Source organism: Aegilops tauschii, chromosome 5, assembly GCF_002575655.3.
Source record: "Aegilops tauschii subsp. strangulata cultivar AL8/78 chromosome 5, Aet v6.0, whole genome shotgun sequence".
Lineage (NCBI taxonomy): Eukaryota > Viridiplantae > Streptophyta > Magnoliopsida > Poales > Poaceae > Aegilops > Aegilops tauschii.
In genome coordinates, this window is record NC_053039.3 from 503,753,453 (window position 1) to 503,768,997 (window position 15,545).

The 15,545-nt window shown below is 43.0% G+C and overlaps 1 protein-coding gene across 1 annotated transcript; it reads right to left on the reverse strand.

Moving 5' to 3' along the window:
• Positions 1-835: 835 nt before the first annotated feature.
• On the reverse strand, positions 836-5,631 carry LOC109740375 (WPP domain-associated protein). The gene is made up of 6 exons (XM_020299455.4): positions 5,079-5,631; positions 2,400-4,219; positions 2,068-2,194; positions 1,749-1,850; positions 1,509-1,600; positions 836-1,248 (listed from the first exon to the last, which is right to left on the reverse strand). Exons 1-5 carry the CDS (start codon positions 5,115-5,117, stop codon positions 1,523-1,525), a joined length of 2,166 nt encoding a protein of 721 aa, XP_020155044.1. The 5' UTR covers positions 5,118-5,631; the 3' UTR covers positions 836-1,248; positions 1,509-1,522.
• Between the last annotated feature and the right edge of the window lie 9,914 nt (positions 5,632-15,545).

The following is a 15,545-nucleotide window of genomic DNA, read 5'->3' on the forward strand; positions in this document are numbered from 1 at the left end:
GTCATAAACACGAAATGCAACAAATAGTTTTAAAAGAGAATATACCACATCCGAATCATAACACGGACGAGGGCCGACGGGGGACGGATATCAAAACCATGGCACTATGTATAACAAACGTATGGGTAAGACAATTATATGAGTAACTATATATCTAAATCACACAAACATGATTTTTTTAATATAAAAAAGATAAGAACAAGAGGCTCACCACAAGGTGGTGCCGGCGACGGGTCGGTGCGAACGATCCATGGTGGTTAGGACGGAGATGGGAAGGCACTAAGTAAACCACACCTACATATGGAAACTAAGAGTTATTTTGAGCTCAAATTGCATATAAATCAAATAAACTACCACATATAATTCCTCCCAAATTACTAAAACCCACAAATTAATCACTATATAAAGCATTGCAAGAGCTAATCTAGCAATGAGAGATGAAAGGACAAAGTTGCTACCTTTGTGATCACTTGAATGGATGGGGGCCTTCAAATCTTGATAAAATTTGGGCAAAATGTGTGATGAACTCGAGGAAGAGGGGAAGAACAGAGAGGAGAGGGGAAAGGGGAAGAACAGGGCGAGCTCGGGTGGATGAAGGGTTTATATAGGAGTACCTTTACTACCGGTTCGTGGCACGAACCCGTACTAAAGGTGCTGGAGGGGCCCCAGTCTGACAACATCCTGCCACCACTCTCTTTAGTACCGGTTCGTGGCACGAACTGGTGCTAAAGGTTCGCCACGAACCGGTACTACTGAGAGCGGCCCGCCTAGCCGTTGGAACCGGCACTAATGTGACCATTAGTGCCGGCTCAAATACAAACCGGGACTAATGAGCTGAACATTAGACTCTTTTTCTACTAGTGATGGAAAGCAGAAATTTCACATAATCCGACCTAACCATTACCCAACGGGGCCAATAATTCTAAATGATTATGAGCACCATGTGCACAATAAACAGCACTACATTCCCAACCTGTAACCACCCATGATCCACATCAAGGTGCTTATCTGGACCTATATATACTATATACAACTGCAGATCAGAAGTCAATCGCCGGTTCAATCGCTCAGAATAATATACAGGCATATGGAAAATCAAGTCTCAGGCAGTGCTGCTGATATACTAGTACATCTCATCTACATCTGGAGAGTCACATGATTAAGAACATGAGCCCATGCATCAGCTGCATCTACCTAGCATCTTATCTTCTTCGGGGTCCTAAGCCAGGCTCAAGCAAGTCCAAATTCCTGCATTGTTCAGAACAACACCAAAGTTATTCAATAGTCAACAACAATACACTATGATGTTCCACAAGGAACAATCTACGAAACTATTGCAAATGTCGAAACCAGGATGTAACTTTTTTTAAGAAAACATAACAGTAAAGTTTTGATGATTCTCAAAAGAAATGCTACTGACAGCAAAGGCTTGCACTACTCATTGTTTTGAAGTTTTTACTGCTTGTGAGTTTTGACTACATCTTTCGAATGAGGGTTGGTTATCTCACCTAGTTGCACTCATCTATGTTGTTTCGTCTTCATCATGTCGACTTCTCAAACCTGCGACAAGCTTGCATGTCTTCAAGAAAGCATCCAGCAACTGCATACGAAGCACCCATGTTAAAATTCATCTGTTCTGACTGTTGAACACATCAACACATGCAGGCATATGAACAACTTCTAGGAATGCCAAAACTTTCCAACATGCTGTCAAAAGGTTAAGCACCCAGACATCATGCAGTACTTACCCCTGGGTATTTTTGCAATGTAGGAGAGTAGTGATCAAGAGTTACATATATCTTTTCGAGAAGGCTCAAATGCGTATTAACTTTGTCGCCCAAAATGACAACCTGAATCACGTAAGGAATAATGAGTTCATAATGATATATCGCAAGTTATTGCAAGCATTATACAAGTTTAATAAAATGAATGAACCTTTCATTCCTATGCATGTCTATGACTTAATCTGTAAATAAGGAATACTCCACAAATGCTACTGTACAGGAAGAAGAAAATACAGTGTCTGGCAATATAACCCAGGAGATAGACAGTGTAAACAAGGAATACCTTGGCTTCAGCCTTTTGGAGCTCAGAGCGCCTTGTTTCAAGCATTTGTTTGTACCAGAGGCCTACTTTTGTTAGAACTACGGCTTGTTTGACCATGTGACTGCAATGATCAGTCAAATCCTCTGATCTGAAATAAATAAATAATAACCACATCAAGTTATAATGGGGTGTATTAAAAAGACATTTCTGTGGAAGTTGTTGCCATGATCAGTATTTGGTAATGCCCAGTCTGTAGTCTTCGCAAGCAATTTATGAAACATTCATGAGAATAAAATAAAAAGTAGTTAAATATGTTAGGTTGGATCTGCATTTTAAATGCAAGATGGGCTAACCTGTTTTCAGTTTTTTCCGTTGACAATTTTTGCTCAATCTCCACAAACTCCTTTGACAACTTCATGATAGATACCAAAATGCACTCCAATTGCTTTTCTTGCCCATTCTTAATGAGAGCACCATCGTAATCCATAACTGAACCGTTCAGTTTGAGAAGTTCATCATACTGCACATCTTGCTTGGGAGCCTCATGTGATCTTCCTGGTGATGTGTTGTTAGGCTCCACCTCGATGTCACGCAGAATCATTTCAGCACTCGCTTGCTTGATGACTTCAGGATCTTCCTGGTGCTCTCGGAAGAAACGCTCTTTCTGTAGCGCTGCTAGCTTCTCCTTCAACTTCCGCTTTTCTTCATTCGACAGACACAGGGCCTTCTCCTTCTCAGAGATCACAGCTTCAAGTGAAGACAGTTTTGCATCAAAGCTCAGTGCAGCTTCATGCATGTCATCCATAGAATCATCAAGTAAACTTCTTGTAACAGTACGGTATAGCCCATCCCTCACATCACCTTCGATTCGGAGGTCCTCCTGCTCTTCTCTGCTTTTCTCAATTTGCCTCAAGAGCTCTTGTTCTGAAGATAACTGAAGAGATATGTCTTTGCTGGCTTCAGAGAGCTGAGATGATAACTCCTTAACATCCTTCATATTATCTGCAAGCAAACCTCTAAGATGCTGATTATCATAGTATAAGGAATCAATTTTGCTTGCCAGTCTGCACCTCTCATCGAGTTCATCGTGAGTCGTGTGAAGTGTGGGTGCCTTTATATTCTTGGACATGATTTGGTCCATTCTAGCAATGATCTGTGGAATTTTCTTTCTTAAAGGTTCAAACTCCACATCATTCTGAAGAGCAAGAGACCCCTTCTCTCGTTTCAATTTGAAGAGCTCCTCTGTCTTTTCTTGCAGGGCCAGTTCATGAGCCCTCTTCAATTTGCTTATTTCAGACTTAAAGTAGCTTATCGTTTCTTCCCTGGTCATAGCATTCAAATGGCGGAAGTCAGATTTTTCCGAGATAACCATGGATTTCTGTTTCCTGAAACTCTTGCTTTCCTCGGTGCGGGGTGAGGCATGATCCTCCTTTGTTTTCTTTCCAAATAAATACTTCCACTTATTGCTCTTGCTACCTGAACTTTCTTGCTTAGTGTGAGAAATGTGTGATTCTGGTACTGAAGGCAACAACAGCTTAGAAAGAGCACCCAGGTCCTCACGCATCGCGGCAAACTGAGATACTGCTTCCTGCCAATTCTTGCTCATAATGTTTGTGACAGAAATTTGCTCATACAACTCCCTCTCCAGCTCCTCCTGCAATCCAGCAATGCATTCTGCGACTGTAATGCCGATGATTTCCAGTTGCAACTCATGTTCCCACTGAAGATCAGTAACCGAAGGGTTGGACAGGCCAGGCATGTCCCTAGCTTGCCGGAACACGACGGCCAGCAGCAGCTTCAGTGCGTTGAACCTTTCATCTATCTCGATCAGCATCACATCAAGGGACATGCCCAGGTGCGTGCCGACTATGTAGCCATTATCCGGTAAAGTGTAGTTCTCCAGACCTGTTACATCCCCCTTGAGCTTATCCAGATGTGTATCTACTTCCAGTTTCATCATATCTAAGTACTCCAAGTAGTTGGTCTCCGCATTTGGGGCGCAAATGTGTCGGTTTGATCGCGACAGCGATCTTCCAGACCCTTCAAAGTAGCTCTCAGTGCTGGAGTTGGACTTGAAGGACAACCTCGGCGTCAGTGAATCTTCGGATGTTACAGACCAGCCGTCTGGAACGGTTGGTCTGTTGGGCAGAGAGGTCATTCTTTCACTAAACACCTGCAGACGGATTTTCAGATTTAGTTTAGCATCAGATGGGAAGGTTAACAGTTGGCACAAATTTGAATCTTGGAATTAAATTAAACTAACCGACAGAGGAACAGTCTTAAACTTGAGCATAAGAGTGATGATTTTACATTCACTGGAAGTAAAATTGATGATACCGATAAATGAATATACTAGCATCATTTGATTCTAGCATTACATTCACATGTGTAATCAAATGGTACGGATCACACATGAATTCTTTGTTTCAAAAAGGAGAATATAGCACTCTGTGAGTTCTGTTGAACTTACCAACAGCCAATCGTTGGACACAGTTGTTTGAGAATATACTCACTGGACACAACAGAAAACTGATAACTAATTGTCGCATATTATGACTGCGGCCCCAAGGCAGAGTGGGTGAAACTTGAAATACGTACTACTCAAACTGTATGGAAACTTTAAAATTGTTTGGTCCAAAGCACCAGATCACTGGACACAACAGAAAGCTGATAACTAAACAGTGGAAGACAGTCGCTAATTCGTCAAATACTTGCTCAAAATTCCAAGTTCAAATTCAGTTCCCGTCAAGAGAAACTGAAAACAGAAATCCCTGACATGATTCATGTTTATATAAGACAAACTGACGAAATGAAGCGTACACAGATGTTTGTTTGGTTGATTCAGAACAGAGGAAACACCTGAACCTGACCACGATATGTGAGAAAGAATACATTTCATGATGATTATATGCGGTGCTTGGAAGAAAATAAAGTGTTTAATCCTCGCCACCTTATGTGTGGAACGAGCAGGCAGGAATGGACAGAGAAACAGAGCATCGCCACGGACGGCACAAGACTAGAGGCGCGCATACCTTGGTGATCGGATGGCTCGCTGGCTGGATCGCCTCCATGGCCGCCGCGCCTGTGTCGCCGATGGCGGTTTAATCGGCTGACTTCCTGCGCGGGAGCACCGCAGCCTAGCGCTGATACGCGGCTGCTCCGGCGTCCAGGTAGTCACTAACCGGTACAGTACTAACGAACTACCCGGTCGTACAGGAGACAGGGGCCGCCATTATTGGACTGGAGACTTGGGGAGGAAGAGGATAGAGGGGATAGGCGGAAGACGGGAGGCGATGGCGACGGAGAAGGAAGGGGGTGAAGCCGGGTTAATGCGGGAGACAGCGACCGCCGCGGCCGGGGAGAAAGTGTATGAGGATAATACCGGGAGGGTGGGTAGCCCCGGGGGGCGAACGGATCGCCGGCGCGTCGCCAGGTAGGTGGTGACGACGGCCGGGGACTCGAGCGGGATGGGATGGTGGCAGCGGACGCCGGCGGGGCCCGCCTCCGCCGAGATGTGACGGGAGGGAAACAGTCCACTCAGTGGGGCCCGTTCTGATTGGCGGGGGTTTCGGTTCCGTTTTCCACGGGGCGCATCCGGTCGTACATCGCCACCACTTGTTTAATCGTTGGTTAATTAGCTTTTTAACCAACAATTAATCGTTAGTTAGAACTAGCAAATGAGCCCGTGCGTTGTAACGGGTGAAAAAAAAACACTTCCTAATCTAATAACCATGAGTCCAAACCTTCAGTAGGTCCATATCCTTTATTTCAACCCATGGCATCCCATCTGTATTTCTATTTATATTTCTTCCCACTCTAGTTGACGCTGGCCTCAGTGTTGACATCAACACAACACGTTTGAATGTTGTCAATCTTAACACGTCTCCCTTTCGGCATACGATGCAAATGAGCCAGTGCGTTGCAACGGGTGAAAAAACACTCACTAATCTAATAACCATGAATTCGTAGGCCCATGTCCTTTATTTCAACACATGGTATCCCATCTGTGTTTCTATTTATCCTTGTTCCCACTCTCGTCAACGCTGGCCTCAGTGTTTACACCATCACAACACGTTTGAATGTTGTCAATCTTAAGACGTCTCCCTTTCGGCATAGGATGATAAATCTGTTTTTTCTGTGAAGTTTTTAGATATTGTTTTGTTCCCCATCCTGGTTTTGCCGAAGTGTTCATTTTCAATTCGGAGCGCACCGGTATGAAGGAAAGACTGATCATGCGCTATTGATTAAGGTTTCATTGTAAATAGCATTTTTTAAATGGTTAACAGTTAAAAATAATATCATAGTCAGATTCTACATGTTTTTCTAATCAAATTTCATATATAACATGTTAAATTTAGAGTTAGGGTTAAAAAGCTATGGATTTTTTTTAAATCGATTAATATGTACTACGGTTTTATTACCAAAAACTTGAGGGCGTTTTCTGTAAAATAGCATGACGGACCAAGGATATCTATTTCTTTTATTAGTAGGTATAGATTGGTGGTATTTATTGGCCAAAAAACCAATAAAGGTTCACCATAGTTACAAAAATTGATGGTGTTTGGTTAATTTAAAAACACTAGTAAACCAATAAAAGTGATTTTGTACCAAAATAAATTGTATTTGTTGGCCCTGGACTCGTGACCCCCCCCCCCCCCCCCCCCCCCCAAAAAAAACTATGTAATAATTGGTCTTCAACAAAAAAATGTTATTGTTGAGATAAGCATTTTATTATCACTACACACACAAAAAATGTGTGAATGTGATACACTGTCTTTTTTGCAAAAATATCATATCTATTATAAAGATTCACCGGAGGTACAAAGCACCATAAACATAATAAAAATTACATCGAGGTTCACGGGCAACCGAACGACCATTGCCGTCGCCAGAACAAGCCACCGACGCGACACTGTCGCCGCTCCCATATCGGAACCAGTTTGAACTTGTCGATGACAGCCGGGGAAGTCTTCGTGCACGTGCCCCTATGGACCAACGTTCGGGAGCCGCACATTGAATCCTTGGATTGATCTGAAGAACCTGACATGAAATGTCATCGTTGCGAGCGCATGACGAGAAACCCTAACCTCACCGCTCTGAGGAGCTGGCAGGAATCTATGTTAGAGCTGCATCTAATCCGTCCCGACGAACAAACTTGAGAAGGATCGGAGCCCGAAAGACTAACTCGAAAAAGAAGCACCACAATCCGTCAGAGTGCCGCCCTTGTGAGAACCAAAAACCCTACCTATCTAAGCCGAGGTACCAGGAATACCCTCCCTGCCACCGGCCGCCGAAGCGACAGGCGAAGGGAAGGTGAATCCAGGGACTCGCAGGCGGAGATCAAAGGGAAGAAGGCTTTCCCTAATCACCTTAGTGTGACACACCATTGCATGCTTGATCCAAGGATTGAACCTGAGGCGGGCTGCGCAACATCGAGTCTTACCAATGAGCCACGAATCAGTTCGGGCAAAGATGATACCAACACATGGTGCCGCTACAAAAGATCGTAGAGAATCGTTCTACAATTTTGTGATAGTCATGATTTGACATCAAAAATAAAATACGATTTAACCATATAAGAAAGTTTATCAACATCTATGACATTGAATCGATGATTTCATCATGAAATATACTTATACGATGCGTGCTCATTTTTTATTTTTATTTTCTGAAAAGAAAGGTCATCCCTCTATATTTTTTATCTGACAAAGCATATTTATATAGAAATTCATGTTAAAGTGCAACTTTAAGAACTACTCCCTCCAAAACGACATGAGGTTTTGGACGAATGTAGGACATCATCTCCTGTTGTTGGATGTGGAGACACGTATGTTAATGCAGTGCTGGCGTTTAGGTGAGGGAACAATAACAGCCCATATAACCGATTCTACATGAGACAAAGCATGTGCGTAGAATGAAACGAACAGATATTCGTAATTTAAAAGGTTGGTAAGCTCGATCTGAACAGTTGGCATTCGTCATTTTGACAATGTGGCCAGTGAGTTGTCACCGGGGGCAATCATAGAGCAGCAGCAAGGCAAGTCAATGATGGGAGCATTCTTGTCTGAGGAGGGATTTTGTTAGGTCAGAGAGAGACGCAGCGCTGCTGGCTTCCTCTCGCTCTTGTGACGGCCGGAAAAGGGCCGTCTGCTGTTTCGAGGATTAACTGAAACTAGCAGCATGATGTACAACGATGTTGCATGGTTGATTGGTATGTAGAAAAAGTAAACCATAACCTTGCTCGGTTGAGCGTGAGAAAGGAGTGCCAAAATAATGTGGTACTAGCGCGATGCCCGAGCGTTGCCACGGAACCATTGGCTTAGAGGTGGTGAAATAACGCTAGTGTCGTTTATCAATGTCGTCAAAGAATTTTAAATGACCATATTAGGTTGGGGATAGAACTAAAATTAAGATCGATTTTGGGTTCAAGTCACATTTTTATCTTGTTATTTGTGCCTTTTACAAAAAGTTAGTCTCACAAGAAAGCAATGTATTTGTTTATTTATAATAGATCCTACGTGTGAGTAAATTACGTTTGTTTATATGTCTCTTGGAGTCCCTTCGAGGACATCCGATAAAATATATGTCTCTTGAAAGGTCGCTAGTTTCAGGGACTCATATGTGAACTCGCCACCAACTTCAATCTTTATGAGTAGGAAAGAAATTGAATTCAGAATCTCGAGGTCTGTCTTACAACCTGGTTCGGACCATGACACAATGATATTCAGGGACATATTGGAAAAGTACAAAGAGGAGTTTTCTCATCCTTCGTCGGGTATTTCCTTAAAATAATCATGCAACTCAACTTGACAATGTATTATGTCCCTGTTTGACATAAACATTCATTGTGTAGGAAAACACTATCCGAAAATCCGCATCTGAGCCCGGGCTTAGATGCTCCCGCTCAAAAAAAATTCAAAACAAATACTAGAAATAATCCAAATTGGCCTTCTCCTATCCGAAAATCCGCATCTGAGCCCGGGCTCACATGCTCCCGCTCAAAAAAAAAATTCAAAACAAATACTAGAAAAATTCAAAAAAAATCTATTTTTTTGTGTGGTAGATAATTTGATGCTGAGGTCTGCTTCAAATTTCAACTCATTTGGATATCTGAGCAGCTCTCGGCAAAAAAGACAAATCGGGTCAAAACAGTTCGTGAACAATAAACGTTTTTACAGACCCTGATTTTATCTTTTTGCAGAGAGCTGCTCAAATGTCCAAACGAGTTGAAACTTGCAGCGAACCTCACACATCAAATTATCTACCACCCAAAAAAATCGAATTTTTCTAGTATTGTTTTTGATTTTTTTCGTCGGAGCGGGTGCAGCTGAGCCCGGGAGCCAAATTGGCCTTCTCAACACTATCTTGTTATTTTTTTCTCTATCTTGAACTTTGTATCGCGGGCATGACTTAGCACAACTAGGAAAGCAAGAGAAGATAAAGATACGCAAGACTAGAAAAAGTATTCGCTAGCACCATTCAGAGGAACAAAGTACCATCTACTTGAGTTTCTACTTGGCCCTATTGCAAGTGGTAGAGAAGAAGTATTCAATTATCTCCATTCTTCACTCTGAAATGTCACATAGCGTTTCTTTGGTGTGTTGAAGCAGAAACGGTGCATTTCTCAAACAAAAGCCTAGCTATCTCCCCACGAATCAAGCAGGGATTATCGTTGCTCATATGACATTGAAAAACTTCATAAGAGACGACAGTAGTTTGTATGATTATCGGGCGATGATGATAACTACTATCCTCCAGACCATGTGGTCAACACTATGTGGGAGGTGAAACTACGACCATGGACACAACTTGGAACATGATTGCCGATGACGTGTTAGCGACAGAGAGTAGGATTGTCGTATAATTGACAATACTGAAAACCGTAGTACTCCCGATAGGATGGTGTCTAGGACCGGAAGTACCAGAGGGGATCGCACAAGGGGGGTTTACCCAGTTTTGGGTCCTCGTCATGGAGGTAAAACCCTACTCCTACTTTGAATTTGATTGATGAGGGAAAACACCCCATGTGAGGGGGTTACAATATCTGTGGAGATGTTGCTATCGATACTATGGCTATGATATCAGATGTCTCAAAGTGCCCCCTGATGGGGAACGTTGCATGAAAATCAATTTTTTTTCCTACGAACACCCAAGATCTAATCTGGGATATGCATAGCAACGAGAGGGGAGTGTGTCTACGTACCCTTGCTGACCGAAAGCGCAAGCGTATTTAACGCGGTTGATGTAGTCGTAATCTTCACGATACAACCGATCTAGTGCCGAAAGGACGACACCTCTGAGTTTAGTTCACGTGCGGCTCGGTGACGTATCCTCCTCCTTGATCCAGAAAGGGAAGGCGAAGAAGTAGATGGGATCACAACGGCATGGTGGTGATGGTGATGGTGGAGTCGGAATACCGGCAGTGCTTCGCTAAGCGCTACACGACCGGGCGTGTAGTGTGCCGGAGGTAGAGAGGGGGCAGCGGGGCTTTGGTGTGCCTTTGGTGTGCCCCCTCCCCTCAATATATAGGTGTGAAGGGGCTAGGAGTCCAACCCTTATCCTCCAAGGGCTGGCGCGAAGGGAGAAGGGAATTGGACTCCAAGTCCAATCCTTCTCTGACTAGGTCTCTCCTTCCACCTCTTCCCTAGCCGCATGGGCCTTTGGGGGCTTGGTGCGCCTCCCCTCAGCCCATGTTGGCCCTAGGGACGTGATGGAACCTTGGTGAACTTCTGGACTCGTCTGGAAGTCTCCGGAACCTTCTGGAAGCTTCCTGGTACAATAACAGAAAAACCAAACTTTTTCCGGAACCCTGAAAACAACTTTTCATATATAAATCTTTACCTCTCGACCATTCCAAAACTCCTCGTGACGTTCGGGATATCATCCGGGACTCCGAACAACATCCGATTACCAACATCAAATATCTCAATACTACTCTAGCGTCAATGAACGTTAAGCGTGTGACCTTGTGGGTTCGAGAACTATGTAGACATGACCGAGACACCTCTCCGGTCAATAACTAATAGCGAAACCTGGATGCCCATATTGGTTTCTACATATTCCACGAAGATCTTCATCAGTTGAACCACGATGTCGAGGATTCAGTTAATCCTATATGCAATCCCTTTGTCCGGCGATATGTTACTTGTTCGAGATTCGATCGTCGGTATCTTCATACCTAGTTCAATCTCGTTACTGGCAAGTATCTTTACTTGTTCCGTAATACAAGATTCCGTGACTAAACTCATTAGTCACATGAAGCTTCTTGTGATGTTGTATTACCGAGAGGGCCCAGAGATATCTCTTCATCACACCGAGCGACAAATCCTAGTCTCGATCCATGCAACCCAACAGCCACCTTCGCAGATACCTGTAAAGCACATTTATGATCACCCAGTTACGAAGTGACGTTTAATAGCACACAAGGTATTCCTCCGGTGTCCGAAAGTGACATGATCTCATGGTCTAAGGAACAGATACTTGACATGAAGAAAGATGTAGCAAATAACTAAGCGATACGATCTGTTGCTAAGCTTACGGTTGGGTCTATCCATCACATCATTCTCCTAATGGTGTGATCACGTTATCAAATGACAACTCATATCTATGGTTAGGAAACTTTAACCATCTTTGATCAACAAGCTAGTCTAGTAGAGGCTCATTAGGGACATAGTGTTGTCTATGTATTCATACATGTATTTAAGTTTCCAGTCAATACAATTCTAGCATGAATAATAAACATTTATCATGAACGGAAAATATGATAATAACCAATTTATTATTTCCTCTAGGGCATATTCCCAAGAGCCCCTTGGTCTCATCTTATAAAGGGGGACCAGACTTAGGGTTACATGGTTTGCTAAACGGCCTATAGTCCCGGTTGAACGAGGGCTTCTTGACTTGTACGCAAAGATGACAACCTTCTGGAAGAAGGGCTTCCAGCAGGCCGAGGGACCCTGGCCATACCTCGTCATGTTGGCCTTGAAGCCGGCATAGAGGCTAGCTTCCTGGCTACTCCTGATACCATACACTGTTAGTAGCCCCCTGATATAGTTGGGGTAGAAAAATGCCATGAGTTCAAATCTAGAATTAGTTTCTGGATTTGGGCATTTTTCTTTTCGGGCACATGTCATTTTACAAGCTAGCCCCTCACTTTTGTAAAATTCATAAGTATTTCATTCCTTGCTCAATTTTTACAAACTTGATATCGATTCCATATTAAATCTTGCATGGGCCCAAATATGAACTTGGATTTCTTATTTTGGAAATCTATAAATCGGTTACGTACTGTTTTGCTAAAAACAACACTAATGGTTTTATTTATAACTTAAGCTTCTTTTGTCCAATTCATATGAACTTTATATCCATTTTGACCAGCTCATTCCAAGTATTCAAAAAATGCACTTGGTTTTCCAGGTTGGTGACACAATTTTAAATTCATTCTTGTTTTGCACAAACCCCTCTAAAACTTGTTTCGATCATAACTTGACTTCCGTAAATCCTTTGTTTATGATGATCTCATGCTCATGCATCATAAATAACTTGAATATTCTGTTCTTTCCATAACCATTTTGATTTAATAAATGCACACGGGGACACAGTTGAACCATTTCACTAATGATTCAACTCCATTTAAAACCGCTAGATGTTTAGCTCCTAACATATCCTCTTTAAACTTGTCATGAATGCATATGTTTGAGCCTTTTCCATGAAGTCTTGTCTGTCGAGTCATTTGGTTCTTTCCATTTTGGTTAGTGTCCGGTAATGAGGAAGAGTACGAGGGTCAGAGCTACGACACTTCAGAGGAGCAACCTTCTCACTAGGATAAGGGGCAATCAGGCAAGGATGATCATACCTCAATACTAATACTAGCTTTGCTTGCTAGATTTCCGATGCTTTATGTCTCGTTACCATCCATATATTTAAGCCTACAATGTTGCCCTGATAAGGCCATGACTTCTACCTCGTAGCAAACCTTGTGATGGCTATGTTATTACTTGCTCCCTTTGCTTAATATCATCCATAGGGTTTTGCACAGTCCGTCAAAAGGAAAAGAAAGGAACAACAGTCAATCAGAGAAGGGGCGAATCAATATGCTCGCATGCATGTATGGGGAATAACACTTAGATGGCTTTACGTCGATTCGTAGATTCTAGAACCCGGCAAATGTAAGGCAATTTGTTTGAAACTGAATCTGAAGTACATACACACTGGACATGTGGCACATCTCAAACTATGCGTACCCGAAAAAGTAAATCAATATGCTAGTAACAGAAAATTGATTAATCTCCACTTGTTCTTGTTCAACCGTCGTGTCATCCCAAAAATCGGCATCCTAGGCTACTATGGCTCCTTAGCTAGGCGCCTTGCCTTGGAGATGCCGCTCTTTCCACCGGACACATCAACTCTCTCGGGAGGGTGGATGACCCCACCTCGGCCGCCGACACCTTCTGTTGGGGTGCCTGGCCGCGGCAACATGGGGGCGGCGAGTAGCGAACGGATCATCTTGCCAGTGACTTCCCTTGAGGTAGGTAGTGTTCTTGTCTTCCTCTGGATGAATTGGCTCGGGGGGGATGACAGACACATTGCAATGCATGGGGATGCATCCACGTTCGTGACCATCCCCAAGGCCAAAACTAAACTAATCACTACTGCTCTAATAATCATGCTAATGCAAAATCAATCAATGTGTGCCTCCATCCCTAGCGTACTAGCTCGAGGAGGAACAAAGGGAAGCCACTTGGAAAGAATGATTTGTGGTGAATTGCCTCATTGCCTTCTATTTATAAATAGGATCATAACTTGCACACCAAGACAAGATCATAACAAAATCAATCTACAAGATGCTAGAATCCCTATACAATCTGTTACGACGCAAAACTAATCATGTACTTTATAACAAAAGATTTTCCACAATCTCCAAAGATATTTATGTTCAATTTTCATAAATACTAACGATCTGATGTCAATTCAGAGTTTTTTTGTGAACTATGTTTGACATGTTCAATTCCTTAGTACGAATCTCAAAACAAGACATAGGGAAATCATCGTTCACTCACACACATCCTCCGAGCGAACTATGAGCTGAGGACATGAAATATTTTGCTCAGGAATCTGACCGATGTTGGAAATTTTCTTTTTTGGGTTGACAATTGATGTCTACTACGCAACCTTCTTCTTGTAGACGTTGTTGGGCCTCCAAGTGCAGAGGTTTGTAGGACAGTAGCAAATTTCCCTCAAGTGGATGACCTAAGGTTTATCAATCCGTGGAAGGTGTAGGATGAAGATGGTCTCTCTCAAACAACCCTGCAACCAAATAACAAAGAGTCTCTTGTGTCCCCAACACACCCAATACAATGGTAAATTGTATAGGTGCACTAGTTCGGCGAAGAGATGGTGATACAAGTGCAATATGGATGGTAGATATGAGTATTTGTAATCTGAAAATATAAAAACAGCAAGGTAGCAAGCGATAAAAGTGAGCGTAAACGGTATTGCAATGCTAGGAAACAAGGCCTAGGGTTCATACTTTCACTAGTGCAAGTTCTCTCAACAATAATAACATATTTGGATCATATAACTATCCCTCAACATGCAACAAAGAGTCACTCCAAAGTCACTAATAGCGGAGAACAAACGAAGAGATTATTGTAGGGTACGAAACCACCTCAAAGTTATCCTTTCTAATCGATCTATTCAAGAGTCCGTAGTAAAATAACACGAAGCTATTCTTTCCGTTCGATCTATCATAGAGTTCGTGCTAGAATAACACCTTAAGACACAAATCAACCAAAACCCTAATGTCACCTAGATACTCCAATGTCACCTCAAGTATCCGTGGGTATGATTATACGATATGCATCACACAATCTCAGATTCATCTATTCAACTAACACATAGAATCTCAAAGAGTGCCCCAAAGTTTCTACCGGAGAGTCAAGACGAAAACGTGTGCCAACTGATACGTCTCCAACGTATCTATAATTTTTTATTGTTCCATGCTATTATATTATCCATCTTGGATGTTTTATGGGCTTTACTATGCACTTTTATATTATTTTTGGGAGTAACCTATTGACCCAGAGCCCAGTGCCGGTTCCTGTTTTTTCCCTTGTTTCAGTGTTTCGAAGAAAAGGAATATCAAACGGAGTCGAAATGGAATGAAATCTTCTGGAGAAGTTATTTTGGAAGGAAAGCAACCCGGGAGACTCGGAGTCCACGTCAAGAAAGCAACAAGGGAGGCACGAGGCAGGGGGCGCGCCCACCCCCCTGGGCTCGCCCTCCACCCTCGTGGGCCCCTCGTGGCTCCCCTGATGTACTTCTTTCACCTATATATACCCATATACCCTAAAACGATCGGGGAACAGAAGAGATCGGGAGTTCCGCCGCCGCAAGCCTCTGTAGCCACCAAAAACCAATTGGGACCCTGTTCCGGCACCCTACCGGAGGGGGGAACCCTCACCGGTGGCCATCTTCATCATCCCGGTGCTCTCCATGAC

Coding starts and splice junctions, on each gene's coding strand:
- LOC109740375 (XM_020299455.4), bottom strand. CDS start 5,117: ATGGAGGCGATCCAGCCAGCGAGCCATCCGATCACCAAG. Junction 4,220..5,078: donor CGAGCCATCCGATCACCAAG/GTATGCGCGCCT, acceptor ATCCGTCTGCAG/GTGTTTAGTGAAAGAATGAC. Junction 1,851..2,067: donor TCCAAAAGGCTGAAGCCAAG/GTATTCCTTGTT, acceptor TACGTGATTCAG/GTTGTCATTTTGGGCGACAA.